This window comes from Camponotus floridanus, unplaced genomic scaffold, assembly GCF_003227725.1.
Source record: "Camponotus floridanus strain SB8 unplaced genomic scaffold, Cflo_v7.5 scaffold11, whole genome shotgun sequence".
NCBI classification, from domain to species: domain Eukaryota; kingdom Metazoa; phylum Arthropoda; class Insecta; order Hymenoptera; family Formicidae; genus Camponotus; species Camponotus floridanus.
Genome location: NW_020229226.1, coordinates 2,193,591 through 2,209,501, shown reverse-complemented (window position 1 = coordinate 2,209,501; position 15,911 = coordinate 2,193,591). Strand labels below are relative to the sequence as shown.

Here is a 15,911-nt window from a genome sequence, read left to right as displayed (position 1 = left end):
TTGTCATATTCATATTTATTTACAAAAAACAAAATGTCTACTGTAAGATAAAAATATGTTTCAGTGTATTTCTATAAATCTTCTTGATTAGCAGTAAATTGATCTTTGATATTCATTAATCATTTTTTTCATTATTTAAAATTTTAATTAATAATACATGTATAGAATTTGTTAAATTAATCATTGATTCTTTTGAAGAACTTATAATTAAAATTCGAAAAATATAAATGTTGCAAAATATTTTAAAAATATCTCTTCCTTTATATAAAATATAAAGAATTTACATATGTTCCATTCTAATATAGTCAACATTATTTATATATTTTTATTATAATTTTTCCTAACAGCATAATATTTTTAGGCTTAATACTCTATATAATATAATGTACTAAATTATAAAATTTAATATAATTACAAAGTAATATTATTAATAAGTAGATTATATGCAACTGCAAATTGTCTTTTAGTTTCTAATAATTTTCAATCACCATACATTCTTATCCAATATATTTTCTTCTTCGGGTCCTTGGAGTATGGTTTATTGTATTTCTTTGTCCTAACATATCATAAGGATTTGTCATGTTTCTTCCTTCTTATGGAGTCTGAATATTTTTTATGGACATTTGTTCTCGGGTACAGATATTTAAATCACTGTAATTGTTCTTTATCTATTTTCTCGATTACTGTTTCATTTTCTTCCATTTTACTCAAAAATATTAATATAATTTATATATATATATATATATATATATATATATATATATATTGTGTGTTACGCCCGCGAATCATAATCGATATTATCGAAGCGCGCGACGCAACTATTCGATACACGCGGCATTCGCGAAATTAAGACACTCTTTGTGAAAAAAGGGAACAAGAACTTTAATAACTTACAATGTAGCACAGTACAATAATACAAAATACGAAACTCGTAATTAAAATACGCGAATAGTCGGAGCCGTCGGAAACGCGTCCGAATCTGACAGCTCGCTTGAATCTCTCTTCTTTTTAAACAATCTCTAATAACGTGTTAGGGGATGATTCTTTTTTTTAATTCCAAATTTATATTACAATCTATCTCTGACAGAGACATTCAGTAATACATATAACAATAAAAAATAATAATAATAATAATATGATTGCGTCCTGCAAGAGGAGTGCCCATTGGCACGTCCTTATAACTAATAAGGGATTATTTAATTAAATCCTGGAGTATTTTTCTTTTTAGTCTACGTGTCAACTGTGTAACTTTTATAAGATCTGCTGCAAGGGCGTTGGGATGTGCTTTGATACGATCCAAATAGTTCAAAATAAATCTCTTTAATAGTTTGGATACCCAAATCTCGATGTAGGATGTCGTTTGTGACGTATCACGGGGCATTAACTATAATCCTTAGCATCTTTGACTGAAACTTTTGAAGTTTTTCTATGTTAGAATTTGAATCTGTTCTCCAAAGCTGGATTCCATAATTCCATATTATATTAAGGATACATTTGTAAATTAATCATTTATTGTCGATTGATAATAGTGATTTACGGCCAATAATCCAATACAGTTCTTAATTGCAGTCCCAATTGCTTGCGTTTCATGAGTATGTGTTTAATAGTAGTAGAGACTAAGAGAGTAATCATATTTTACTAGATCTAATTATGTATGTAAAACAGATATTAATCGAATATGATCATATAAATATAAAATAATATCGCGCCCATTTTCGAATATTATTATATATAATTATATAAAATTATGCATATTTATATCTGAACATATTACACCCTTTTCTTCTCGCGTAAAAATATGCATTCATGAATAAAAAATACATTTACGATAACGACAACAAAGCGGTTGAGTTTTAGAATAAAAAGTTAATGAGTTTTATTTAAACAGTTACAGTAAACAGTATCACGTTTTCTTTCTTTTGTGAGTTTTTTACGCGTGAATATTTTTATAAGATTTCTATTTTTTTAAATATTAATTGTGTGCGATAATTAAAAATTAATATTTCTTTTAAGATAAATATGTTTATGTAATGCACATATAAAATATTTCACAATTATCATATAACTTTAAAAAACATAAGATAAAACTTAAGATAGAATTATAAATAATTTCAAAGAAAATAAATAATTTCAAAGAGTTAACGATTAATGATAATTATTTTTATTGAACAGAACATGAAACACAACGAGCTGAAGGTTGTAAATTCATTGTACTCCACATAAAAAAAAAGTATATAATATACTATTTTCCTATATAGGATATAATAAATTATATTGAACACCCATACAAGAATTGTGGAGTGAACTTCGCATCGCGTTGTAAAGTATATGCGTGGACGCAGTGGATTCCCCTTATGAGTGAACTCCACTTCTAGAAGATATAATTTAACCCAAACTTATTTCCGAAAACTAAAATATTTGATTTAAGTTACGTTATATAGTACAAACTAAATTTTCGTTTTGAATCCAACTTTAACTTTAAATATCTCAGAAATTATAAGAGACCGCCGAAATTAAATTATAAGTTACTTAGGATTATGTTCTTGATAACATATGTCAAGATCAAAGTTATACATGAGGTTGCTCTGTTTCTGTATAATTATCAACAAAAAATTTTTATCAATGTAAAGCAAAAAGTTAATTATAAAAAAATGTATCTTTATATAATTTTCTTACTAATATTGAAATGTTTCTTTCAATTTTTCCGTTATTTAATGAATGCTTCATTACCTATATAAGTATATATTTTGCATTAATATTAAAATGGCACGAAAATCAAGAGAAGTAAGGAGCGAGCAATGATCCTTCACATGTACATTGATGTATAATAATTAATTCGCATGGAATCTTAGATCGTTGACTATAGTCATAGTCATTATATTCATAGTCCAATAAAAAAATCGAAATTTGAGGGATTTATTCCGCTAGGATGTCTCATCTTAATGTTGTCCCGAATATTCTAAGCTAAATAATCTGCGCAGACTTGCGATCGTTAGCCAATAATAATCATGATCCTCTTAATTCTCAAGCTAATAAAAAATCGGATTTCATCGCGAAACCTGCGTCTTCTTAGCGCCCCAATCTTACTTCTCTGATCCTCCTTGCATCCTCGTTACATTCTTCTCATATCATCATAATATATTACGTATATATTTCAATAAAATATTATATAATTTGTAACAAATATTATGATAGTATACGTGACACTATCATGTATCTATACTAGCATGTACTGTTGTGCGCCAAGCTAAAAGTTAGTGCTGATTGACGCGAAATTGCTTTATAATTACTACTTTATTAAACATTATAGGATAAAATAGGTCAGGACTTTTCAACTCGATTTTTGGTTAAGAATAACATTATGTATTTATTCGCTTTTTAAGATACATCTTATCAGAGTTAGGAAGTAACGCGTTACTTGTAACGTCGTTACCATAACCGTTACTTTTTTTCAGATCGTTACTTTTTTCTATCTAAAACGGTAACGGTAACGAATTTAACCGTTACTTTTATCGTTACTTTAAGTTTCCTGTAATCCTGGATAGCATTCCCTTAGTAATTGAAAAATTTATTCCTATTACAAAACAGTTTGCAAGTATTTTGAAAAATTATATACATGCATGATGTTTTTCTCTGTATTCATAAATCTAAAATTTCTAAATTACAATAAATGAAAAATTGAATATGAAGAACATCAATGATGGCATAATTTATAATTATCGAATATATAAAAGCAATAATTATATTTTAAAATCAATTATAATAAATAATATAAAATAATAATAATATTTTCAAATAAATTAATTTAATTTTTATATTATAAAAAGTAACGAAAAAGTAATGAATCGTTACTTTCTTAGTAACAGTAACGGTAACGAGTTACTTTTCACGAAAAGTAACGGTAATAGTAACGCGTTAATTTTTGAAGTAACGTTCCCAACTCTGCATCTTATATACTATTGGCTCCTCGAATTTGTCGAAGATATTGCAAAAGTCTTAATCATAAGTGTAATAGTCTAAACTAGAAAGATTTGCTTTGGAATCGATATGGATCCGCAATATTTGCATGATTTGCGAATAAATCTCTAATATCGACTGAATTTATTGTCGAATTGTATCTAGTCCCGTGCTCAGAAAATACATTGGATGACGTATCAGTTTTCCGAGTAAAAGCTTCCAGATTTTCTCAGATTTGTAGGCGACGTCTTTCGCCCATATTAAGTCATTTTGAAGTCCGTCAGTTAACAGATAATCTAGAGGCATCACTATTTGTGTAAAATTAAATATGTCAAATGTACACATATGTAAATATATGTAAAATTAAACGCCAAAGTATTTAATTAAATAAATATGTATTTTATATCAATATATATTATAGTAAAATATAATCAAAAATCGGAAACAAACAGTTAATAATATAAATAATAATTTGCTCGTGTTTCTTCATTTTGTTCATAACTTCCATATGATTTAATAGTTTTCAATATCGAATCCGAATTTGTTAAAACTCTTTTTCGAAACATATTTTTTTTTTATATATTTTATGTATTTTATATTTTTATGTATTTTATATATTTATTATGTATTTTTTATTTTATGTATTTTATTGTATAATAAAAAGATATTAATTTAGACATTAAATAATCATAAAATCACAACTGGGGCAAGTAAATTAAGGTACAAACGGCGATGAATTATTTGCGCATAAGAAAAAGATAAAATTATGGGAAGATACAATTTTTTGATTGCTCTAAAATGTATTTCAGAATTACTTTAAAATTAAACATATAGATAGACCAAGAAAATTAATTTAAACATGTATTAACATTTTATTGTGTTTACTCACTGATAAAACGCGTATTCTGATTTCATTATTTTGATTTTCAAGGTTGTTTTCATAACATACGTATTATGATATCATATATCACGTGTTAAACGTTGGCATTTCTCGATAGGATCCCAGAACATCAAGATCCCAGAACAGCAAGTTAATATAGATATTTTCAATATTAATAAAATTTATAATAATAAAGAGTTAATTATACTTAATTTTTATCTATTAACATAAAGAACTAAATTCTGTGATCTGTGGCATCATAATATATAAGGTAAGTTACAACAAAATAAAATACAAACCGTTTTCAAAAAGAACAAAATGTATAAATTATATATATGTTGGGGACTATTTAAATAATTTTAATATACATACATAATAAATGTAGTATTTACCTTCAGAGACGATCATCTTTTTTAAATTGTCATTTTTATAAAGATATTATAGCAAAAAGATTTTAATTTCACTAAAGCATATGTATTATTATATTATCTTAGAAATAAATTAAATTTAAAATCAAGCATTTAACAAAGAAATCTTTTTATTAAATGTCAATATGATTAAATCTAATCAAATTAAGTTTTTATTTATTTATTTAATACTTCATTTACTAAAATATATAACGAAAAATTATGATTCTTTTTCTTTAGAGCTAGATTTTTTAAATAAAAGATTATGTTATATTTTTTATATACTGTCTCTCTTTTTATATTCGTAGTAATAATAGCAATAATTAAAGAAAATTTATAACTAGCAGTAATAATAGCAGCAATTAAAGAAAATTTATAACTATAACTATGTAATATAAATTTGTGGGAAATATACGATGTGTCAAAAATGATGAATAAATTTGAATAAATTTGAAAATTAATTATCTAAAAACTGATATCTTTTTTATACATTTTTTACTGGTATAATACCTTATCATTTATGTAATACTTATAAAAGAATAACATTATATAACATTATGTATTATACGACATATAATGCTGCAAAATTTAGTTCTGTTAAGTTCATCTCTCGAAACTTATCTTTTATTCTACTTACATAATAAGAAAATATTGACTTTATAAACATTTAATATGAAAAAAGTCTATAATATCTGGCCAATAAATTAATAAGTAAATTAATAAGTAAATTAATAAGTATAAAAAGGAGGAAATGATTTGTTTGCTTATAAGAAAGAAAATAATATTCTAAATATTATTACAATTTTTAAAAATAAAATATTATTAATCTTTTTATTTCTCCAATGTTTTCAAAAATAATTACTTTAAAATCAAATATACAGTGCGGGAGTTAAATTTAATCAAATATTTATAACTTCTTGTTTATTGATTAATAAGACGCTTATTAAATTTGACTTCACATTGTTTTCATTTTAAAATTCGTTTTAATAACATGTTTATTATGATCAGGTATTGAACGTTGTTACTTTTCGGTAGTTTCCTAGAAAGTCAAGATTAACTTGATATCTATATGATATATATATATATATATATATATATATATTTCTTATCAATATTAATAATATATGGTAACAACGAGCTAATTACACTTAATTATTATCAAAAAACTAAATTCTAACCGAATTCGAACCTAAATTCTAACAGACAATTATATACGAAAGGTGAGTTAGTATAAAAACAAAATATCTAATACCACAACCGTATTTAAAAATAAATAAAATGTATTATGTATGTACGTTGAGGACAATTTAAATAATTTTAAAATACAATCATATATAAAACAAATATAATTTTTCTTGTCAAAAATGCCTATCTTCTACAAAATTGTTATTATATTATAGAATTTTAATTTTTAAAGCGTATATTATTATATTTTTTTTTTAAATAAAACATAATTTAATTAAAATTTAAATAAAATCATCATCATTTTATATTATGTAATATTTTCATTTCCTTAAATAACTCACAAGAAGAATATATGAACTTCGGATTATCGATTTTACTGAAACTTTGCCAGTATGTAGTACTTAATAATTAATGTATAATTGATTTTTGCAAAGCAGTAAGACACACTTTATTTATTAACTCATTATTTCAAATATTTGAAAATGAATAAGAATAGGCAAAATTATATGTGACGACATACAAAATTGGATTTCAAGTTGTTTATTATTTTCAAAATTAAGCACATTTAAATCATAAAAAGTAAGTGAAATAAATAAATAAAAATAAATGATGAAAATGAATGAAACTAATTTTCTGATTTATCGACATCAATCACGATAATATATATCATAAAAATACAAAAAACATAATTATGTTATTTGCATTCAAATCGATGACTCTAAAGTCGCATATTCTGCTTGCAGTGTGAATATTATCATCAAGATAACAAAGAAAAGATTAGTCACTGGCAATTTATAAAGTTATTTTAAAAAGATAACTCTTGTTATTACACATTTACTTAACTTATCTCTTACATACAATGTTAATAAAAAATAGTGATTATACGATATTTAAAAAATAATGATTATATAACGAAATGTTCAGCGCATCCGCGATTGAAATATTCTTCAGTACTTTAAAAATATTGATGAAAACATCTATTCAATATATCGTCGTACACATATAGTGACAGTGATATATCTTACAAACAATTGATTGCTTTTTGACGGAAAAATTATTTTAAACGTTTCTTGTGTAAAAAATGTAATATTGATAATTGCATAAATTTTTTTAAAATTTAACATATAAAAAATGTTTTAAATGAATTTGCATATTTTTATAATAATAGATTATTTAATAAGTCAATTTTTAATATAAACATGCAAAAATATATTATTTATCGTAAGAGTTCTTAAGATTTGATTTAAATATTTAAATACTATTATCGAGTTAAGTCAATCAAGTAATATTTTTTTTTTTAGTAGTAATAGTATATTTATTGACTAATTTTATACAATTTATGTCAACTTGTCAACATACATTTGTTAATTTTATTTGCGTGCAATCAAGTAATATTATAAAATTAAAATTCTATTAAAGTAAAATTAATTTATGAACAAAAAGAACATTTTCTATATTAATATGATATTTTTCTCCTAATTCATGCAAAAGAAAGAAAATAAAAATTAACTTTAATTTATCTAATAATAAATTCAATGTTAAATATACTAATTTTTTTATTGGCTTTATATCTTCGCAAAATTTCGCGTTTTTATGATTCTAATCAAATTATCGAATTTGATTTTATAATTTGATAATCATGATAATTTATGATTGTAACCAAATATAATGAAGTAGCTCAATTTTATTTATTTTTAGACGAAAATTAAGATGTTATTCGCGGAATTAATTGGGATTTTCAGCGTTGCTTTGATTATTGCGTATACTTATTATAAGTATGTGTTATTCAATTACTGGCGCAAAAGAAATATCTTTTATATTGAACCTGTTGTGCCAATTGGTAATATTGGAGCCGTAGTGACTAAAAAAAGAACAATGGGCGAGTATATTTTCTTACAACATTATATATTATAAGAATATATTATAATCCTTATAATGCATTTATTTTTAAGCAAGCAATCTTTATTCTCTTTAATATTTTTTTTTTTACTCTGTTTCCTTTTTTTCATTTTATTTGAAACAAAAACTAGTGGAATTAAAAAAAAATTTTTTTAACAGGCGAATTTTTCTGTGATGTCTACATGAAATATAAGGAACATCGTGCCTTTGGAATATACGTATTTTTCAAGCCAAATCTGATAATTACTGATCCTGATCTTATTCGAATGGTACTGACAAAGGAATTCAAGAATTTTCATGATCGCGGAGTGTTTTGCAACGAGAAGATTGATCCACTGACCGGTAATTTGTTTTCACTGCCTGGGAAGAAGTGGCGGAATTTGCGCATCAAGTTGACACCCACTTTTACTTCAGGAAAAATAAAGCAAATGTTTACGATTATGAAAATGTGCGGCGATGAATTTGTGAAAAATTTAGAAAATGTGGCTCAAACAGGAGATTCAATCGAGATAAAAGATTGGTTTGGAAGGTAAAATTCTTTAAAGAGATAATCTTTGAATATAATATATATTCATACAAGAATAATCTTTGTATGAATATAATATATATTCATACAAAAATTATTAAAAAAAATTGTACATAAAAAAAGTTTTTTAATATTACCACAATAATTTGTTGAAAATGTATTTATAGATATACAACGGATATAATTATGTCAACAGTTTTTGGAGTCAAATCCGATTGCATAGAGAAAGAGGATAGTGAGTTTCGATATTGGGGAAAAAAGATCTTCGAAACGCACACCTTTTGGATCACTTTAGCTTTTCTCATGCCTCAAATTTTGAATTTCTTTTCCATTCGTTTTTTTGACCGAAATATAGAAGAGTTTTTTATGAAAATTTTTCGAGAGAATGTGGAATATAGACAACGTCATAATATCATCAAGCATGATTTTATGAATCTGCTCATACAACTTATGGAGAAGGGTTATATTGAATCCGATGATATGAGAGATATCGATAAATCTTGTAAATATGTATATAATTGTTTCAAATATTTATTTTCTATCGCGCTTATTTTGTCTTTTAAAATCAATTTTGTTTTTGAATATACATACAATTCTTATTTTAATTAAATACAGATAATAATATGACGATATAATTAATTGAATGTAGTAATTATATAAAAAAAAACTTTTAATTTTTCTTTTAGAATACTTCTAAAAGAAACAAGATTAATATAAAATATTTTGTTTATATATAGCTACCATCAACAGGCTTACTTTGTCAGAAGCGGTTGCGCAAGCTTTCGTCTTTTTCGCTGCTGGCTTTGAAACTACTTCGACAACAATAACATTTTGTTTATACGAATTAGCTCAACACCAACACTTGCAGGACGAACTTCGCAATGAAATCGATAAAATATTAAAAAATCATGACGAATTGACTTATAATGCTGTGAACGAAATGACATATCTTCACAAAGTAATAAACGGCAAGTTGATAATCTATATTGTGTAATAAACGGCAAGTTGATAATCTATATTGTAAAGTCATCGGGACGAATTATTTTTATCAAGTTTCCTTCACAAACAGATTACAAATTCTAATTGGAAGTTTCTACACACACATACACACTAATATTTCTTGATTTACATATATCTAATAATATCTATATCTAAAAATAACTGATTATATATTTTGAAGTGTTTTTATATTTTTATATTTTTTTATATATTGCAGAAACAATGAGGAAATATCCGCCTGTAACTACTTTGCATCGCATCTGTACCGAAGAAATAGATCTTCCAACAACAAATATTCATGTTCCAAAAGACACATCAATCACTATACCGATATTCGGATTACATCGAGATCCATCGATATATCCAGATCCTGATAGATTTGATCCTGAACGATTTAACGAGGATAAAATAGCAGCTAGACATCCTTTCACTTATTTACCATTTGGAGAAGGACCACGAATTTGTATCGGTGAGAATGTAGATAAGTCTTTGCTATCTAATTGATAAAATCTGTTTTCTCATTGTTTACGCGATTTTTTTTTAACTTTTTATATTACTAATCTTTTTCAATATATTTTTAGAGCAATTTTTTATTAAATTATGAAGGGTGGATAAAAATATATATAGATTAATACATATATTTCAAAACACATATAATTAAATAATTAAATATTTTATTTATAGTAAATATAAATTAATAATTTATAAATTAATAATTTATAGTAAATATAATATAATATAATATATTCTTCAAATATTTTTTCAAAAGTCTTTTCTTCTTAATATTTATTTATGATATTATGTAAGCAACATTATTGAATAATAATTATGAATATCTTAATGTCAAATAATCAAAGGATCATTGAAAAAGTGTAGTCAATCAAACTAGCCAGAAATTTTGTTTATTAATACGACGTTTCGACCATATAGTTGTGGTCCTTATCAAGTATATACGATGTAATAAAAATCAGGAGACAGGCATAGACGATAATTTTTTATTAATGTGACTTGTGCAATTTACAAGATTAATAAATTTATTAATAAATTATTATTAATAATATAATATAATAAATATATTAATAATATAATTAATAGTATTAATAAATTTGTGGCTAGTTTGGTCCACTACACTTTTTCAATGATCCTTTGATTATTGAATAATATATGATTTAATTTAAGAAGAGTGATATAATCATTTTTTAGCTCTATCTAGCGCTGACTCTGATTTGTTCGATTTTGAGTTATTTATATTGTAATATTTCATTGATTATTAATAGTATATGTTATTAAATAAATTGTATATGATTATTTATGATTATGATTTATAATTATGATTTATTAAGATATTATAATTATATTTCGATTATATTTTATTTAAAGATTCGATTAACTTTAAATATTTTTTTTTTAATTCTAAAAAAAATTCTAAAAAAAGTTTATATTTAATTATACATAAATTATCAATTATTTTACTATATAATATCTGTGTAATATCTTATTATGCAATAACTATAACAAATGTAAATTATCTATCATTATCTTGTCACCCAGACAGCATAGAATATTGTAGCAGTATTATTAATATTGTTGTAACATTGCAGCAACATTGCAATATTGTCACAATATTGCTGCAATGTTCTGTGCTGTATGAAGTATTACAATATTCTATCAATCTTACGTCATTATTAGTAAATTATTTAATTTTTAGGTTCAAAATTTGGCTATATGCAAACCAAGATTGGACTTGTTAGTCTCCTGTCGAAATTCAAATTCATACTTGATCCCCGAACTATGATCCCATTAACTTATGATCCGAATAACATGATACTTACGCCCAAAGAAGGTGTATACCTTACTATAAAGCCGCTATAAAAAATAATATATAAGCACTCTTGAATATATTTAAATTTACTTCCAAAAATGTTATATATATCTCATACAACATAAAAGCTTGCAATAACATTGCTGCAATGTTACAGCATTACTCATTGCATTAAAATGTAATAAAAATATTGCAAAGAGATTATTTAACATTATTATTTCAGTACTGAAATAATGTGCAAAAACATTTTTAAATAATAAAAATGTATAATAGTGTATGACATATATGTTTCTTCGCTTGCAACTACGCAACGACAAACTTAACTAACTCGTATTTAAATTTTCATCAGAAAATGGGTAAAAATAAAACCTCCAAAGGACAGACTAATATAAGATACAGACTAACATAAGATCCGAAGTATGTTTCTTTTCTTTTGTCAGTTTAATTTCTGACAAACTGACTTGATTTAAAGTAATTTGTTTAATAATCTTGATCCTTTGTTGGAATTCAGTATATTAAATGAATTATTTGAAATTAGACGGATAAATGGCTAATAGTTCATTTCTTGCGTGTATTAAAATATTTTTATTGCCGAATGTATGTAAGATAGTCGTATATAAATTATCGAGATAAGCATTAAATAGGAAACATTTAATAAAAAACAAAGATTTCGTAAACAGTTAATAGATTATCCTTTCTTTTATCCGTTATAAATATTAATATTTACCTTATTGCTTGCCAAATAAAATCTATTTTGTATAAACGTGTTTTATTTTTAATAATTATTTTAATATTTGTGTTTTCTTATTCTATGAATCATGTTAAAATATCATATAAAAATTTCATATTATATATGTATATATATTTGCAGCTTTTAAATTTTATCTCGATTTATTTATTTTATCATTGATTGACAACTTTTAAATAATATTTAAAAACAATTAAGCGATATACGATTTCTAATCTTTTTCATATCGATATGAGAATTTCATTGTTATTGCATGTAACAATTAGTTTAGTCTACTGCTTTTCCAATAAAAGATTCTAAATATTAAACGAATTGTTTGAAATTGAGAGGATAGATAGGAAACTGTTACTTTTATTATTTGAAGCAAAAAATCAAAATGTAATGTTTTTATAAATTAAATCTCGAATTTTAAACATTAAGCATTTATAATTTTCTTATTATATTTTTCCCCTTTATTAATACCATATTATTGTGCTGTTCAACATTTCGGTTTTTTTTTGTCTTAGGAATTGAGATTCCTAAGAATGCCAGGGAACAAAAAGACGAAAATGTTCCATACAGAAAAAATTTCTTTCCAATAGCTTACAATCTTACATTTCCAGCATTGTCGAAATTTCATAACTTATATAATGGAATTGATTGACAAATTTAAATGCTTTCCTACATTTCTATTTATAGGTATGAGTAATTGTTCAGTTATGTTCATGCAGAAAACGTGAAAACGTAGAATGTTATTTATCATACGTAAATTGGATTTGGTATCTATATTGGCATCTATGCCATCCAAATATTAAATATTAACGTCTATGCGATTATCATTGAGTTCTCCTGTATGCGTTACCAAGATTGTGTTTCAATGCAAATGACTTGGAAAATATAATAGTGTTTGTGGAAAATATAATCATAAACTTTTATTCATGTGAAGTAATTAATGGGGGACATACACCCTGACATACCGAAAACGACTTTATTTTCGAACTTATTAACGAATTTTTTTCGTGGAAAGTATTATTAAAACACATGAGTTTTACTAATATATTATATATATTTTTTTTAATACAGCGTTACGTTTTTATCAAAAAATATAAAAGATATTGTCTCTGGCGCCAGACGTGTTCCCATGTATTATGCTTTACGCTAATCATTGTGCCTGCTACAAGGTTCATCTAAAACAAAAAATCAATTGATTCTTAAAACAGATGGATATATCTAATCTTTGCAGTAGCCTATTTAAAAAATTCGCACTACTTAAAAAAATGATGTTAACGATAATTCGTTGCCGAAATATTTTACGGACTATAACATATACTGTTATACATGAAAATATTAAATTGCAAGAGTTTTTTAATTTATAGATTAATTAATCAATTATTAAACAAATAATTTACGTAGCATTTCGCATCATTACTTTACTGCTCGCGTGTCACCGACCAAATGATAGTAAAACCATACAAACATACAAACAATAGCACGCTATTGTTTATGTCATCAAAGTCGAACATAATGTTATTGATAATTTATTGCCGAAATATTTTATATACTATAAAGTATATATATATATATATATATATATATATATATATATATATACACACGAGTAGAATTAAATTATAGAACTATTTTAATTTATTAATTAAAATTGATTATTTATTATCAAGTAGAACGATAAAATAACATGGATAAAATACATTTAAGTCTAAATATCACACATTAAAATAATAATTATTGCCCATAAAGCTTGCAATAAAACGATTATTTATTATCTTATTGTTAGATTCCTATCACTTTAATTCTTGATTAAATTGTACACAATTGTAATATGCATTTCTAGATCTATTATCGCGACATAATTTTACGCATTATTTAGCATATATGAAATTAAGTATTAATCATATCAAATTATTACTTAATGTACTTATCAAATTAATCGCGTTTAAAAAAAGGAATTTGATGAAGCTCCTATCACTATTTTATTCGAATTCATTGCGCTAACAAAACCAAAGCACGTAAATATTAATGCGTTATGTATATATATATATATATATATATATATATATATATATATTGCAAAGATTGGACGCGGTATTATTATTAATTTGTTGCAAAAATATTTTATATATTATAGCATACATATACACAAAATATTAAATTAATTTAGAGTATTTTAAATTATTGATTAATTTATTATATACGATTGATGTATCACGAATCTTTATATTAATCTCGACTTTGACTGTCAGATAAAAGAAACGATAATAAACAAAATAAACGTATTTAGTCAAGTTAATAATTTTTTTTCTTTGTATAATATCTTATATAATATCTAGGGAGAGCTTCAGTTGCCTGCATTCCCGATTGCTGCTTCGTTTGCGTACAACATTTTGCCGACAGCTTCTTTTGCCAATGTTTGTTTCTTTTGACAATGTTTATTTTGAAAATAATATATAAATATGATAAATATATAATAAAATTATTTATCGCATATGTGTGTGTTCCGTACGTTGCACAATGCTTTTCCAGAGTTTTTTTCTCTTTTCTCCAGATTTGTCATTTCGTTACATATAATTATATTATTAAGAAAGTTAATTAATCATACGTTAAAAATGTAATAATATATCTTCAACACCCCTTCTTCTGAGCGATCATAAAATTATAAAAAGATATTTAACGCTACTAATAATTAAATCTCTTTATAAAATAAAAGAGAATACTATTGGTACTATAAGAAAATTATAATATAATAAACGGTTTCAAAAATCGCACAAAACTTCAAAAAGATAAAAATATGACAATAATTTAATCAAGTGACTATAAAATCATGAAAATTTTATTATCTTTGCTAATGATAAAAACTTTACTAATGATTATTTATAACATAAAAAAAGAAACTGTTCGAAACTATACAAAAATTATAACAGAATATACAAAGCACTTGAAAATCGACAATTCTATGCGATAATTCTTTGTATATAAGATTTAGATTGATATAATTTAAATTTATAACTTTTTTAGAAATTAATATAATTTAATATTATAATTGCACTACACGATGTTGAGAGAGAATATAAAAAAATAAGTTAGTGTATAAAACACAAATTTTAAATATTTATCTTATGTTTTTAAAAATATGTAATTGCAATTATATTAAATTGTAAAAGTATTTTAATTTATTTATAAATTAATTGTCGACTCTTAAAAATATTATATGTCAAATATTATATGTCATTCTTCAAATTATGTATAATTATGAATATTACAGTCTATTGTGCCTCTTTTCCGCCATGATAATTAGTTATCTCATTATGCTTACAGAAGACGCACATAGCTTTATAATTCAATAATAGTAAAAAAAATTAAATATACTTGTTTATAATTAATAATAAATAATTTTTTGCTACATTGACGAATTCTTCATTTCTCTCTTTCTCTCTCTCTTTTTGAGTATATTAAAGATTCCTTTATAACTATATAAATTTTACAAAACGTAT

At 24.1% G+C, this 15,911-nt stretch overlaps 1 protein-coding gene across 1 annotated transcript; it reads left to right on the top strand.

Annotated features, from left to right (window-relative positions):
* Positions 1 to 5,044: 5,044 nt before the first annotated feature.
* On the top strand, positions 5,045 to 12,067 carry LOC105257228 (cytochrome P450 6a2). Its single transcript, XM_025413614.1, has 7 exons — positions 5,045 to 5,108; positions 8,128 to 8,308; positions 8,488 to 8,857; positions 9,022 to 9,356; positions 9,592 to 9,822; positions 10,071 to 10,322; positions 11,562 to 12,067. The coding sequence occupies exons 2-7, from the start codon at positions 8,140 to 8,142 to the stop codon at positions 11,723 to 11,725; spliced, it is 1,521 nt and encodes a 506-aa protein (XP_025269399.1). The 5' UTR covers positions 5,045 to 5,108; positions 8,128 to 8,139; the 3' UTR covers positions 11,726 to 12,067.
* The last annotated feature ends 3,844 nt before the right edge of the window (positions 12,068 to 15,911 follow it).

What these genes read in the sequence shown, in the direction of transcription:
- LOC105257228 (XM_025413614.1), top strand. Translation starts at nt 8,140, where the DNA reads ATGTTATTCGCGGAATTAATTGGGATTTTCAGCGTTGCTTTGATTATT. An exon ending in GACTAAAAAAAGAACAATGG is followed by an intron (nt 8,309 to 8,487) that starts GCGAGTATATTT and finishes TTTTTTTAACAG; the next exon opens with GCGAATTTTTCTGTGATGTC. An exon ending in TCTTCACAAAGTAATAAACG is followed by an intron (nt 9,823 to 10,070) that starts GCAAGTTGATAA and finishes TATATATTGCAG; the next exon opens with AAACAATGAGGAAATATCCG.